The sequence below is a fragment of the Tachysurus vachellii genome, chromosome 22 (assembly GCF_030014155.1).
Source record: "Tachysurus vachellii isolate PV-2020 chromosome 22, HZAU_Pvac_v1, whole genome shotgun sequence".
In the NCBI taxonomy this organism is placed as follows: Eukaryota; Metazoa; Chordata; class Actinopteri; order Siluriformes; family Bagridae; genus Tachysurus; species Tachysurus vachellii.
In genome coordinates, this window is record NC_083481.1 from 17,826,045 (window position 1) to 17,842,023 (window position 15,979).

Genomic DNA, 15,979 nt, shown 5'->3' on the forward strand with positions numbered 1-15,979 from the left:
GCCCACTCCGCTCCGTTCACCGGCACCCCGTGATGCGCGTGCATCTCACGGGAACGCACGCGCCGACGGGGGAAAAAACTTACCGTCTGCTTAAAAGGCTAAATTATTATATTAACAGACATTTAATCCGTGCTATTAAAACATTTCCCCGGCTGTCAGATTCACTAAAATGTGATATCTGTAAATCTGTAGATCGGGAGTTTAAATTGTTTCCTTCATTATTTACATTTCAATCAGGTTAATTAATTAGTCTGGAGTTTGAGGTGCTGAGTGTGAATTAAGAGGTAAACAGTCTTTTATGATGCGTTTGGTTTTAATTACACGTCTTTAACTGCTGTCATTAACCTGCCCTTAAGGTTATAATGAAGGTGCAGAAAAATCCTCAACCTGAAGATGTGTATTAGTGATGGGTTTATATGGTGGTTTAATAAGGTCCAATATGGCAACCCGGGGAAAGAGCGAGAGAGAGAGAGAGAGAGAGAGAGAGAGAGAGAGAGAGAGAGAGAGAGAGATGAAAATGAAAGAGAGAGAGAGAGAGAGAGAGAGAGAGAGAGAGAGAGAGAGAGAGATGAAAACGAAAAGAGCTGCCAGAATGAACAGATTTCACTTACTGGAAATGACTGATAAAATCTGGCAACCCCGCTTTCTGGGTCATTTGACGCTCTTCGTGACGAAAGCGAGGCGTGACGTCATTCCACCTCGGGGTGTCGTTTCTCTTGCTGGCGCGCTCACCTGCCCTCACCGTGCACGCGCAAGGAGAACCTTTACAACGCTCGTATGTGACATTAATCACCACATCATGTGTCGTGTGGGAATCGAGCTCAAACACACCTCTCATCATTCTGATCACAGCCCAAGACCCTTGTATTATTACTGAATCTCCCTGAACATTCCATCACCACAGTGTCACAGTGTTCATGGAAAAGCACTGCACATGAATGTCACTTGTGTTTCCTACAGCAGTCCTGGAGCTGTGTTTCCTACATCAGTCCTGGAGCTGTGTTTCCTACAGCAGTCCTGGAGCTGTGTTTCTCACAGCAGTCCTGGAGCTGTGTTTCCTACATCAGTCCTGGAGCTGTGTTTCCTGCAGCAGTCCTGGAGCTGTGTTTCTCACAGCAGTCCTGGAGCTGTGTTTCCTGCAGCAGTCCTGGAGCTGTGTTTCCTAAAAAACAACAGTGCTTCTCCTTTGGGAACACTGACAAAAACTGGTTTAAAAAGATCAAGGAACAAATGAATACCTCGCATTTTATTGCAACAGATTTCATTTAAATAAAGCAGCCAGATAAAGAATAACTAAAAACTAGTACACTGCAAGATTAGCTTAGCTTTATTAAAAGCTTATCGCAGTAAACTAGCAAACAAAAAGCTGCCAAACGACTTAAAATATAGCATTAATTTGCAATCTGTTGATGGATTTGTTTTAAAAAGTAGCAACACAAGCACTTCAGTACAGGAACATGTTGCTAGACAGAATAGCGAACAGGGTGGCTAGCAACACCCCAGCTCTGTTGCGTAAACTGGTAGCTATGCTAAATCTACAGGCACAATCTGTATACTGACTATTACCTGTACGAATGACAAAAAAATATTAATGCTAGCTGGTTATTAAGTTACTAAATTTGCTTGCTGGCAAAGATAAAACTTATTGCAGGAGATATTTCCAGTGATGAACACCACCAGTAGATTTTTCTAACTTGAAGACTATAAGGGAATGTATTTGAGAGCAGAATTAACAAAGCGAACCGTCCGTGGAACTGTTTCTTTATTATTTCTGCCCCTCGAACACCTGCACTAACGCACTCGGTCCTCTCACGCTAGGATTCGTATTTTGCTTTTATCATTACTGTAACACAAAATATATGATGAGCGATCCAGCAGCCAGCCTGAGCACCATGACACACGACACCCACGGAATCTACCAGACTTCAAAGTGTGTTTGAGGCATCGCATGCCGTCGTCCGCATGAGGAGTCTGCATTTTTTTAAAGGAGAAGGCCTCCGTCTCCCGCCCGAGGGTCCACGGGTGTCTCTCTGCAGCTGTGTCCAACCCAGCAGGCCACATCACCAATCAGGCACTGGGGGAAAGTTTAACTCAGGGCTGCTCTGGGCTCTGAACAAATTCTGCAGCGGAATGTGGGAAAGGACGAGCTTGTTCCCTACTAACACTGGGTTTTTACTAGAGGGAGGATAAGAAGTTTTATACGGAGAGGACGTCGCTAGCTATTATAGTTAGAAAGTCTATTTAAGGTTTTTGCGTTTTAATAGATTTGATGCGGATAGGCTTATTATTTGTGGTGGATGTGGTAGCTTAGTGGTTAAGGTGTTGGGCTACAGATCGGAAGGTTGTGAGTTCAATTCCTACATCCACCAAAACTGCCACTGCTGGGCCCCTGAGCAAGGCCCTTAACCCTCGATTGCTCAGTTGTATAAAAATGAGATAAAATGTAAGTTGCTCTGGATAAGGGAGTCTGCTAAATGCTGTAAATGTATTTGTGACGTCTTTAAAACCTTCATGTGTATTCGATCACATGTAATTCTTGCTTTAGGAACATCATCAATCTAGGAATCTAGCCACATTGCAAGACAGTGATTTCTGTGCCGGCCCCAAGCCCGGATAAATAGAGCGGGTTGTGTCAGGAGGAGCATCAAGCACAAAATGTGCCAAATAGTGGTTACGCTCCACCAGTAGGCTGTGAGTTTGAAGATGAGGTGATGGAGAGTATTTCCAGATTAGAAAGAGTGTAGCCAGACAGCATCGGATGGTGATGTGTAGGATGTCTCTTATGGCCAGGAAGAAGAGGAGAGGAAAGATAGAAAAGAAAACCAAGTAATAGAAGTTGAAAAAGGTTGTGAGGAATCAGACAGAAGCTGAAACAGGCTTTGGGTGGTCAGGAAGAGCTTCTAGATGACTGGGAAACTACAGCAGAAGTGATCAGGTAGACAGGTAGGAAGGTGCGAGGTGGGTCATTTGGAAGGAAAAGAGAAGTTAAGGGAACATGGTGATGGAACGAGGAAGTACAAGACAGCATTAAGATGGAAGAGTATGTGGAAGAACGTCTGACAATCAGGTGGTGGTGTAAGTGGTATTGGTGCTGTGGGGGATGAGTGGAGGCAGCAGGAGAATGTGTGAGTGTGGGAAATATTACATAACTGCACGTGAGGATGGTCTTTGATGGGTTTATCAACGCGAGACATCTGTCACAGCACACGGCTCCTGTTTGTTGTTCTTCACCACACATTCGGCACCAGAAAGCAGTTTCACAGAAAGAGTTCACAGAGCGACCCTCGGTTCAGGGACCTCTCCGGAACTGTCAGTACAACACACACATACACACTTTCAGTCTCTAACACCCATTCATGTAGATGTACACATACACTATCTGATTATTTTTCTATATCTCACACACAAACACACACAAACACACACAATTTTTTGGCCCATTTCCTAATTCTCACCCGGAGCGCTCCACAGTGTTTCCTGAACCTCGGGCCTCAGAGCATTGTTCCACACTGCAAGAGGAATTCCACAAGCAGCCCAGATGCTCCATGGTCTGGGATTACACCCTCCAAGGAAGCTCCACAGACAGACAGCTTGTGTATGTGTGTGTATGTGTGTGTGAAAAAAAGAGAGGATAGATCACGCAAATAAAAACTTGCATAACTTTCAAATATCAAGGAACTTTTAAGGACGATATAAATAAAAAAAAACGTGCACAAGAACATTCAGAATTCTTTAAGGTCTTCTGTAGAAAGGTCTGAAAGAGGGAGAAGGAGAGAGAAAAGCTGGCAGACGCCGAAGGCAGAAGCTATAGAAAGGCGTGTGAATGTTGACACAGCCCGGAATAGACGTGAGGAGAGTTGAGAGAGTTCAGAGCTGTGGTGAAGAACGGGATTTGAATTGTATTCAAAATACAAAATCATACAGCATTAATACTTCCTGTCAGCACTTGTGTTAAAGATTAAACACCTCAGAACTGACACACTGTTGGATTTCATTGCTGATTATGTAATGAGTTACTGGCTGAAACACAGCAGTCTGTGTTTGGTGTGCACACAGACACACACACACAGACACACACACACACAGACACACACACACAGACACACACACACAGACACACACACACACATAGACACACACACAGACACACACAGACACACACACACAGACACACACACACACAGACACACAGACACACAGACACACACACACAGACACACACACACACACACACAGACACACAAACACACACACACAGACACAGACACACACACTCACACACACAGACACACACAGACACACACACACAGACACAAACACACACACACACACACACAGACACACACACACACAGACACACACACACACACAGGCACACACACAGACAGATACACACAGACACACACACAGACACACACAGACACACACACAGACACACACACACACACACAGACACACACAGACAGATACACACAGACACACACACAGACACACAGACACACACACACAGACACACACACACAAAGACACACACACACAGACACACACAGACACAAACACACAGACACACACAGACACAAAGACACACACAGACACAAAGACACACACACATTATGGAAATGTTTAGGTTAGTATCAGTAAGAGCTCTGTAGGTAACAAGCACAATGTTTCCCAGAGCATTCATCAGTTTTGGAGAAAGTTTGTGGTATTTTTAAGTTTAACACCCAAAAGAGCAGCTCTGAAGAGACAGAGGAAGACTGCTGAGCCTCACACATCATCATCAGTCTGACACATCGCACGTGAAGCTGAAAATTATATTCACTATACATGCTCTAACAAGAGCTTCAGAGAACTAAGAGCGATGTTCATCTCCCTTTACAGCTACAGCGTCCCGCTACAGCAGACTGACCCTTTACCACATGGAGATTTTGACATATATATATATATATATTTCACATTTTTCCTAAGATTGTGTTATAAAGCCAGGAAATGTGTGCATGTGTTTATTTTAATCCAGTGACAGGTATAAAAAGGTCGGTCTGTGAGTCTGAGCAAGCTGAATGTAGCATACAGGTCAGAGACGTGACGCAGGCCGAGAGCAAACAGCCAAAGGTTTATTTAGAGAGAGACAGAGAGACCACAGTAACCATCCATGTCCCAGAAGGCTCTGAATCACAATTCACAAATTCATTTCAATGTTTGTGTAAAGTTCATAAAGTTCACGAGTCTATTTGTGGAACGACACAAGTGAAGCTGCATATTATACCTGATATTTATTACATCACCACGGCGCTGCTGAATTCTGGCTCCTGATTGGCCGGGAGGTGTTGATTAATATTCTACAACAGAAGCTTGTTCTAATGTGTTATCGTTTCTATAGTAACAACTCATTCACGTTATACGGCTACTTGTTTCATCAGTTGCTCCTCAGTTTCCAGAAGTGTCAGATGTTTAACATTTAACTCTGAGCTACAAGCTCGGGTTCTTAAAGGGTTGACTCTGAAGTTGGTCCACCAGGAAAGATTTCCGAAACACTCAGGGAAACACGCTGTTGTGCTTCACCAAGGAGACGTGACACGTGAGTCGACAACGGCACATTCGATTTAGACACTGTGAGAAGACGAAGGAAATCCTGAAGAACCGTGAAGAGATTTTCAAACACCAAGAGAGTTAAATATTAAAGTATATGATACACACAATCTTAGAAAAGGTTCTTCAAGGGTTCTTATGGCTTCATGTGACAGTAAAGCAGCTATAGCTCCCATTGTGTGTGTGTATATACTATATATTAATTATATAGTACATTAAATTTCTCTAATTCTACTTAATTTCGAATCTCTTCTTAACAAATAATGACTGTGAATGACTCATGCAGGGTTCTGTGTGATGTTTGAGTCATCAGCCGTACGTTGATTACGCCACATGGCCAGATCTTCAGAGAAAGCCCTGAGGAAGCATGGAGGATTGATGCAGCCACCCAAAGTGGAGGAGGCCGATGAGTATGACATAAAAACCTGCGACACTTCCCTCTGCAGAGATTTCACGCAGCTCATCACATACATCCTGGATTACTTTGATTAAGTGATATAATATCCGGAAGCTGAAAGTTCTTCCGCTCTGTTAGTCACTGCGCAAACTGTTTGCCAGTATGCAGCACCAACGTTGCATCAGTCGCCTGTTTATCCTTGATCCCGTTTCCCTCGCAGCTTACATAACCAACCCTAAAGAAGAAAAAAAGCACAGTGTTAATCTTCTGTGTGAGGATTACAGCTGCAGAAACCAAAAAGAGGACAGGACACCTCATCGTTTATACACACTGTTGTGCACGCTGACGTTCATCCGTGTTCATCTATTCTTCTGATCGGTGCCGTGGATCCTGAACCTGTGTGAAACTTACAAACACAAGTTCACCTGGAGTAACTGAGCCGACCTCCAGCATGTTTGGAGTTTGGAGGAAACCTGAGAATCCGGAAGAATCCCAGACACAGACAACGTGAAACTGTACAGACGATAAGGACCAAAATTTGGAACCCTGGAGCTGTGATGTGGCAACACCTGCATTTCAAATGTCTGTCAAAATGCTGCGGGTTTACGAGATGCATCTTGGGAATGGTTTGAAAATCCTTTTGGAATTGGGCAGCTTTTATTTCTCTGCATGTAGCCAGTTCCTCTTGCACTGTGTGATTTAGTGTCATTCAAATTTTTAAGAGCAACGGGATAAAATAAAATAAATAAATGTGTGAGTGTGTACAAACTCAGTAAAAGAAGAAGTGTTAACGCTTCATTTCATCTTCTCTAACCGCAGCTGGAACACTGCAACACTGGAGGAACGACATCAGAGTGTGATCGTAAGAACATAAGAACCCCCCCGTTGTTGTTTTCATGGTTCGTTCCAAGCATCAAATCAACAGTACGCCTTGTGCGCACTATTATTAGTGTTATAGTTCAAGAAGAATAAAAGGAATAAAAACATTACTCATAGTGGAAACACAAAGGAGTAATCTGTACCATGGTTGACTGCATGATGTCAAACAAACAGCGTTTATGTTCTGTATACACAAATTACCCTTAAAATTATTATTTTCTATAAATACTTTCCAACCCTAAAAGTACATGTTCCCATGGGAAAGTGTTGTGAGCCATTAAACCCCCACCAATCCCCCCAAATCACATACACAATCTGTCTATCTCAGTCGCAGTTCCCACACACACACACACACACACACACACACACACTTCACTAACTGAGGTCTGAGTAACAATATTACACAGTGGACACATTGAGACTTATTAATAAACCAGTGTAGATGAACCAGTGTAGCCTCAGTGGTAAAGCTCGTCTTGTGTCAAAGTACATTGAGGTCTTTTTTTTTAGTGCAGCATGTGCTGCCCTCTTGTGGACAAATCTGTCTCTTACATGCAGGTGAAAAAGCCTTACTAAAGGCGCTGGTACTTTAGACTCCTTCTGTAAATGTTAAATAAACACGTCGTGTACGTAGGCAGTGAGTCTCCTCTGTAACACACACATGTAACAGATTTTACACACAAGTCCTCAGAAGCGTCACATACACAGGGCTGCTCTCATTCTCCCGTCCAAGCGGATGGGTTAGAATACGCGGCTTGCAGAAATCAACCAATCGCAAATGCGGACGCCAGCGTTACCCGTGAGCCTCAGCATCCGTTGCTATGGAGACGGAGCCAGTCCGCTTTGCGATTGGGTGATTTCTGTAGGCTTTCAGGGTTTTCTAAGTGTTCAAATTTGATCATTACTTTTAAGTAGTGATGGGAAGTTCGATTCTTTTCCGCGAACCGGTTCTTTCGGACAGTTCGTTTCAATGAACCAGTTCAATAATCCAGTTCACCAGTTCTTTTACGTCCTGACGTAATGACGTAAATTCCTTCATCCGACGTAAATACGTTTCTTACATATAAGTTTTGCAACTAAAACACCCAGTACAGGCATTGATGTGCAAACGTGGGTGTTTTACGTGTCTTAATGATATAAAGTTAATAAACTAAATCTTCATCAACTTACAAAAACTTACTTACATAATTTTGAAATGTTTCTTTCGCTCCATCAGCTGTTTCAAAAACTATTACAACTGAGTTAAACACTCATACGTTGATAAGACATTAAATCATAACCATTTCCATTTGTTGTTGTATCAGTTCAGTGATTTACGCATGCGCAGTAACAACAGCTCATCGGTTCTCAGTATGTCGGACGCGTCCGAAAGAAACAGTTCTCAGTTCAGTGTACTGATGATTCGCTGTATCGGTTCAGTTATTCAAGCATGCGCAGTACCAACAGCTCATCGGTTCTCGGACGCGTCCGAAACTAAGATGAGATGTTGTTAGAGTCAGAAGCCTTGGTGATGATGACCAGGATAAAGCGCTTAGTGAAGAAGAATAAATGAATGAAGGCAGAGTTTTGGCTCCCCCTAGTGGATATAATAAGTTATGATATAAACCATCTTCATGAAGGGAGACTGGAGGCGGTGCAGTGATGAGGTGAAGTACTGAAAGTCACTCAGACACAATCACGATACACAACACGAGTCAAACAAAGTGTCTGGGTTTAGAGAAATGAACATGTTGTGTAGAGAATAAAGTAAACATGTTAAAGCTGCTTTGTTTAGTGATGTGTAAACTGTTCAGAAGTGAGTGTGTGACCATGAGCACAGTGGAGAGCTGGATGTCGTGTGAAACACTAGACTGTGTGGTTTTCCTGTGGCTAATATGTTCTGCTTCCTGATTCTTATTTTAAGACGAGAGTCTCGACATTTTCACTTCATCCAGAGGCTGAAATGGAGCTGCTCGTCCTCCTGATCTTCTTCCATCTGATTCTGGACATTAACTCTCAAAGTGAGTTGTTACTGTGTTGCTCTGAGTTCAGTGACTTCTATTAGATGTTTAAAATCTAGAGATTCTTCTGCATTTATACACAAAGATTAGAACAGAAAAATGTTATGTTCACTTGATGTTCAGTGTGTGTGTGTGTGTCTGTGTGTGTGTGTTTGTGTATGTGTGTGTCTGTCTGTGTGTGTGTCTCTATATGTGTGTGTTGTGTGTGTGTGTTTGTGTCTGTGTGTGTGCATGTCTGTGTGTGTGTGTGAGTGTGTGTGTGTGTGTGTACCTGTATGTGTGTGTGTAGATCGTCCTCAGCCCCAGCTCTCTGTGTCTCCTGAAGTTATCACACTGAGAGGATCAGTGCAGCTTCACTGTCATGTTCCAGACCATCTTAAAGTGTATCAGTGTTTTTTCTACCCAGAGACACAAAACACAAATATAAAACTCTCTCCATCGTGTCAGCTCTCAGTCACTGGTTCTGAACTGATCAGATGGACAGGACACAGATCTCCTGGAACACTTCGTATTATTTGTTACTACGCTTTGGATAAATCAGTTCATGTTCCTTCTCCTCACTCTCTCTCAGCTCCAGTCACAGTGATGTGTAAGCTTTATATCACATGGACCTTTATATAATTTATGCAGTTTGTGTATTTCTATCTGTGTGAATGATGAACTCTAAAACACTTTTTTTGTCATTTATTCATCTATTTTTTTTTTCAGATCAGAAACCGAGACTAAGCGTCAATTATGATGATCAGACTGATGACATCAGACTTTCATGTGAAATACCAGAGTCAGAGTCAGTAACTGCTGATGTTAGCTGTAATCTCTACACTGGAGAAAATCCTCAGCCTTATCTAAAGATCCTAAGATCTAAAAAGAAACCATCTAGGAAGTTATCTTGTATTTTTACAGCACAGAGAAATGATGTGTTTAATGTTCTGCAGTCAGTAAAGAGCAGTGAAGTGAGCTGTGATTATTCACTGATCTCTGACTCGACTGCTCGCTCTCTAATGAGTGATAAATACAATCTGATACGTAAGTTACATTTAATCACTGAGCTTTTATCTGCTTTGTTTTAGACATTTGAACCAGATTTCATCTATTTGTGTGTTTTATTTCTTCAGCTTTTTTCCCTACACTGACACAGACGTCTACAACTGAAACATCTACTGCAGGTTAATGAGTCGAGTTTAACACACATTAAAGTATAAATTTGAGACACAATTTGACTTTGATCATCTGTATTTGTAATTATGAATTGTGTTTAAACTTATTCACTTTGTTGTTTCATTGTTCATCAGGTTTATTTCCTACACAGACACAGACGTCTACAACTGAAACATCTACAGGTTTAATGCACATATTATAAATTATACATTTGTTTTACTTTAAATCAGTTTTACTTTATCATCTACATTTGTAACTTTAAACTTATTCCCATTATTGTTCATCAGGTTTATTTTCTACACCGACCCAGATGCCCACATCTACAGGTTTAGTGATTCAAGTTTAACATGATATTATAATTTAAATTATACATTTGTGATGTCAGTTTTACTTCGATCATCTGTTTTTGTAAGTCTGAATTGATTTTAAACTCATTCACATTGTTGTTCATCAGGTTTATTTTCTACACCGACACAGACGTCTACAACTGAAACATCTACTGCAGGTTAATGATTCAAGTTTAACATGATATAATAATTGAAATTATACATTTGTGATGACTTTGATCATCTGTTTTTGTAAGTCTGAATTGATATTATATTTATTCACATTATTGTTCATCATGTTTTTCCCCTACATCAGTGGTCTTCACTATTTTTTTCATGTGAGCCACACTGATAGGACAAAGTCAATAGGAGAGTCACTTTCACCCCAAAGTATGCCAAGTTATTCAGTCTTAAATATCTTATCTGCTTAAATACAATGTACAATATTGCAGTACAATAATTAGTCGAGTTGTGGATGACGCATGCTCCCCATCAGTTACCTCTTTTGTCACTGTCACATTGCTTTGTTGCTGTTCATTTTGTGCGCAGGATTGTTTGATAAGAAATCGATCCATTTTTTAGTCCGTGTGTGTTCAGTAAACACAAGTTGTTAACTAGCATGAAACACAAACTAGCTTCTGGCAGGCCGCCAAAAACTGGCTATTGCGCAGAACGCAGTGAGTCAGTGACGAGTCAAATAATATATATAAATATATATTATTATTTGTAATAGAGCACATTCGTTTTTCTATGCTTTTCTATGCTGATTGTTTTTAATGTTATTTAAATGAAAAATACATTTTAACCACATGATCATATCATCGTATTAGCCGCACAATGAGTAACACTGTTATACACAGACACAGACGTCTACAACTGCAGGTCAGTTATTCAGGTTTAAGGTGCAGTTTGTTAGACTTAAGTGCTGTTCCTTTATGTTTGGTCATTTGTATTGGTTTAAGTAATTTACTAATGATACGTAGGTTATACGTATGAACACACATGAACTTAAATCTTATAAAGTCTTAAGAGGACATGTATTATTATATTTCTTGTTTTCTCACTGCTCAAGACTTCATTCTCTCCTGATCTCTGTATAAGAACATGTTCTAGAGGCAGTAAAAGCTCAGTAAAGCAGCATCATAGATGATCTCATGCACTTTTACTTTAATCAGAGACTCATGTGATTGACATCTTCCACATCACTTAAGAAGGAGGCTGTGATGTCTGTATCTTTACGGTCGGAGACAATACAGTGACCCTGCTGCAGTTAATCCAGCCTCTGTTCCTGAGAGCACAGTTAAAGTAACCGCACGTATATTATAGGAGCTGCTTTTAGATACATGATGTAAAATCTGACCGTTTGTGTGTTATTCAGTATCTCTGCTCACAGCACTGTCAGTCACCGGGGTCTGTGTTTTACTGGCTGGACTGATGAGCGTCTGTGTCTTCATGTGTGTCAGTAAGTCTGACATTTAATCTGAAAGCAAAAACTTCAGCTCACTGTGTACTTCATTATGGCATGACCAAGTGTTTTTACTTTTTAGGGAAGAAGAAGTCTGAGAGGTTTGTATTGTATGATTATTTTTATTACATCCTGGTTTTATCTTTAAAAACAAAGCGTCTAAGAGCCGTGTGTATCCGTGTGGATTATTGTTCCACAGACGAGACTTGAACCCGACCCACGGTGATCAGGGTACGTTTATCACTCTCTTACCAAGCTGCAAACAAGTCTAGAAGCCTTAAACGACAAGTTAACTATAAGCACACGTCCACTGACCCTATAGTGTGTGTTTTCTTTCAGGAGTCTTGATGTCTAAGCTCAATATGAATAAAGTAAGTAGCATTTCTGTCTCTATAATAATAATCTGTAGCTCACACTCAGTTACACTGAACCTACTGTTAACAACTGAAAGAGATTTTATTTTTCTGGTGTTTAGTCGGATTCAGAAGCTGCTGGAATTTATTCTGAGATCATCTCAGTGTTCTCACTGTCGCTGCCTTTAGGTAAATTATACACTACAATCTCACACACATCACAGAACGTAATGGAGCTTAATGCAGGGTCGCTTCAGCTCTCAGGTGGAGAAATGCAGGTAAAACAGGCAGCAGGACGATTCAGTACTCAGGTGTTCAGTAACAAACACCATCCAGTATTTTTCTAGCTGTTGTTAAATTGTGTTTAAATTCGCTTTGAGCAATAAAATGTATTTAATGTCGTGTGTGAGACATCTTTAACTTTAGACACTGTGTGAATTTTCAGACCACAGTGGAGATATAATAGTGGATTCTCAGGAAACAGTGGTGAGTGGCTCTTTTCTCTCAGCTCGTGAGCCGTTATGCTGCTTTGGGGTCGTGGTTTTGACTCTGCAGTGTTTGTTATTCTTGATGTTATTTTTTCTTCACATTGTGGTTTTGAATGCACAAGCGGTTTAGAGCTACAAACTAAAGCATCACGACACATGGAGAGTAACTGATAAAAATAAAAGCTCATGTTTTGTTTTGACAGACTGATGAGTCTCACACCTACAGCTCCATCCCCAACATTCAGCTGAACACCAGAGACACAGACGCAGTGTACAGTTTGGTGAATAAACACTGATGCATATTAAACCCTACAGAATGTACATCGTTACACACAGGATTATTCTGGTCTCCTTTGTTCTTTTTTCTCCTTTGACTTCTGTTGGCTTTGTAATTGAGTGCAGACTGAATAATGCAGTCACTTAACTACAGGCTTGTAGGATGATGTCTAAGTTTCTCCAGATGAACGTGAAGTTGTTCCAGAAAGTGGACCGATTATTTGTATCCATAAAATGTTTTCTATTGAACTGTAGAAATAAAAATTCTAAACTGTCTGTGGTTATTTCTCTACTTTTTTTTTTGGTCAACAAAACACAAGTTAGAAACTATAAATAAAAGGAAGTAAGAAAGAAACGATCACTTGTGTGTCGTTATGACATATTTTTCCTTCATGAACCTTATAAAACTTATATATCTAAAAATAGAATAACGTGGGAAAATCAGACAGACAAAACAACACGCATTTACACTTAACAGAATTGTCTTGACCACAGAAACAGTGAATGCAGAGTGATGGCTCCCCCTAGTGGTTAAAATACATAACAGTTCAATTCAAGTCAAGTCAAGAAGCTTTTATTGTCATTTCAACCATATATAACTGTTACAGTACACAGTGACATGAGACAACGTTTCTCTGGGATTGTGGTGCTACATAAAACAAAGACAGAGCTATAAGGACTTAGTAAGTAGTCTTAGATACATAAAATGCAACTGTGCAACCTGGTGTACACAGTGCAGGACAACACAAACAAGACAGTGCAGGACAAGACAAACAAGACAGTGCAGGACAAGACAGACAAGACAGTGCAGGACAAGACAAACAAGACAGACAAGACAGTGCAGGACAAGACAGACAAGACAGTGCAGGAGAAAAGACAGTGCAGACAAAAAGTTACAAGACAATACAAAAAATACAAAAAAGACAATACACAAAAGACAATAAACAGAAACAGCGGTGACCGACCAGTGTAAATACTGTATGTAAATACTGTATGTAAATACTGTAAGTTCAGACTATATTGCGTGCAGTAATACTAGAATTAACAGTTTTTTAGCAGCAGGTCCCTGAGATAATGTATAGGATTTGTGCAAAAACAGCAAACAACTGAAATATTTTGCACTATGTGCAAAATGGGGGGGCACGGTGGCTTAGTGGTTAGCACGTTAGCCTCACACCTCCAGGGTCGGGGTTTGAATCCCGCCTCCACCTTGTGTGTGTGGAGTTTGCATGTTCTCCCCGTGCCTCGGGGGTTTCCTCCGGGTACTCCGGTTTCCTCCCCCGGTCCAAAGACATGCATGGTAGGTTGATTGGCATCTGTGGAAAATTGTCCGTAGTGTGTGATTGCGTGAGTGAATGAGAGTGTGTGTGTGTGCCCTGCGATGGGTTGGCACTCCATCCAGGGTGTATCCTGCCTTGATGCCCGATGATGCCTGAGATAGGCACAGGCTCCCCGTGACCCGAGGTAGTTCGGATAAGCCTTAGAAGATGAATGAATGAATGAATGTGCAAAATGACTGGAATGATTAGACAGTGTGTGCTAAGAGCAAAAAAATAAAAAACTAAACAAGTGTGCAAAACAGCATGTAAACAGGTTGATGGATATATATTGGAAGTGTTTGTGTTCCAGACTGATGTTCATCCTCTCCATAAGAGGAGACTGGAGATACCAAACTGTCTGAGGTTTAAACAAACATGTTAAAGTTGTGGCCTAAAGGTTAGAGAGTTTGACTCCTAACCCTAAGGTTGTGGGTTCGAGTCTCGGGGCTACGACTGAGGTGCCCTTGAGCAAGGCACCGAACCCCCCCAACTGCTCCCCGGGCGCCGCAGCATTAATGGCTGCCCACTGCTCCGGGTGTGTGTTCACGGTGTGTGTGTGTTCACTGCTGTGTGTGTGCACTTTGGATGGGTTAAATGCAGAGATGAATTCTGTTCAGAGGTGAGTGTGTGACCATGAGCACAGTGGAGAGCTGAATGTCGTGTGAAACACTAGACTGTGTGGTTTTCCTGTGGCTAATATGTTCTGATGCCTGATTCTTATTTTAAGACGAGAGTCTCGACATTTTCACTTCATCCAGAGGCTGAAATGGAGCTGCTCGTCCTCCTGATCTTCTTCCATCTGATTCTGGACATTAACTCTCAATGTGAGTCGTTATTGTGTTGCTGTGAGTTCAGTGACTTCTATTAGATGTTTAAAATCTAGAGATTCTTCTGCATTTATACACAAAGATTAGAACAGAAAGATGTTATGTTCACTTTGATGTTCAGAGTGTGTGTGTGTGTGTGTGTGTGTGTGTGTGTGTGTGTGTGTGTGTGTGTAGATCGTCCTCAGCCCCAGCTCTCTGTGTCTCCTGAAGTTATCACACTGAGAGGATCAGTGCAGCTTCACTGTCATGTTCCAGACCATCTTAAAGTGTATCAGTGTTTTTTCTACCCAGAGACACAAAACACAAATATAAAACTCTCTCCATCGTGTCAGCTCTCAGTCACTGGTTCTGAACTGATCAGATGGACAGGACACAGATCTCCTGAAGCACTTCGTATTATTTGTTACTACACTGTGGATAAATCAGTTCATGTTCCTTCTCCTCACTCTCTCCCAGCTCCAGTCACAGTGATGTGTAAGTTCTACATTATATTTGATCTCCTTCTCTCTCTGCTTCAATCATGTTTTTACACTTGAATTTATTACCACAACATGAGAGTCTGTGAAAGTTGTTATATTTCTGTTCATCCATTATAGTGTTATTTATTTATATTCTTTATTTATTCCTCTGCAGATCAGAAACCGAGACTAAGCGTCGGTTATGATGATCAGACTGATGACATCATATTTTCATGTGAAATACCAGAGTCAGAGTCAGTAGCTGCTGATGTTAGCTGTAATCTCTACACTGGAGAAAATCCTCAGCCTTATCTAAAGATCCTAAGCAATGAAAAGAAACCATCTAAGAAGTTGGTTTGTATTTTTACAGCACAGAGAAATGATGTGTTTAATGTTCTGCAGTCAGTAAAGAGCAGTGAAGTGAGCTGTGATTATTCACTGATC

At 41.1% G+C, this 15,979-nt stretch overlaps 2 protein-coding genes across 4 annotated transcripts in view; both read left to right on the forward strand.

Moving 5' to 3' along the window:
• The first annotated feature begins 8,489 nt into the window (after window positions 1–8,489).
• LOC132837948 (mucin-5B-like) overlaps window positions 8,490–15,979 on the forward strand; it is a 31,552-nt gene continuing 24,062 nt past the window's right edge. Inside the window, exons 1-7 of the mRNA XM_060857990.1 lie at window positions 8,490–8,511; window positions 8,800–8,865; window positions 9,155–9,454; window positions 9,574–9,891; window positions 9,981–10,031; window positions 10,158–10,205; window positions 10,311–10,349. Of these exons, the coding sequence (XP_060713973.1) occupies window positions 8,808–8,865; window positions 9,155–9,454; window positions 9,574–9,891; window positions 9,981–10,031; window positions 10,158–10,205; window positions 10,311–10,349 (814 nt within the window). The 5' untranslated portion in view covers window positions 8,490–8,511; window positions 8,800–8,807. The remainder of the gene's footprint in view (window positions 8,512–8,799; window positions 8,866–9,154; window positions 9,455–9,573; window positions 9,892–9,980; window positions 10,032–10,157; window positions 10,206–10,310; window positions 10,350–15,979) is intronic.
• The window catches only part of LOC132837949 (mucin-2-like), a 5,432-nt gene continuing 4,446 nt past the window's right edge, over window positions 14,994–15,979 (forward strand). For all 3 annotated transcript variants that reach the window (XM_060857991.1, XM_060857992.1, XM_060857993.1), the window contains exons 1-3: window positions 14,994–15,074; window positions 15,252–15,551; window positions 15,711–15,979. The exon at window positions 15,711–15,979 is cut by the window's right edge and continues 49 nt beyond it. In XM_060857991.1, the coding sequence (XP_060713974.1) occupies window positions 15,017–15,074; window positions 15,252–15,551; window positions 15,711–15,979 (627 nt within the window). In that variant the 5' untranslated portion in view covers window positions 14,994–15,016. The remainder of the gene's footprint in view (window positions 15,075–15,251; window positions 15,552–15,710) is intronic.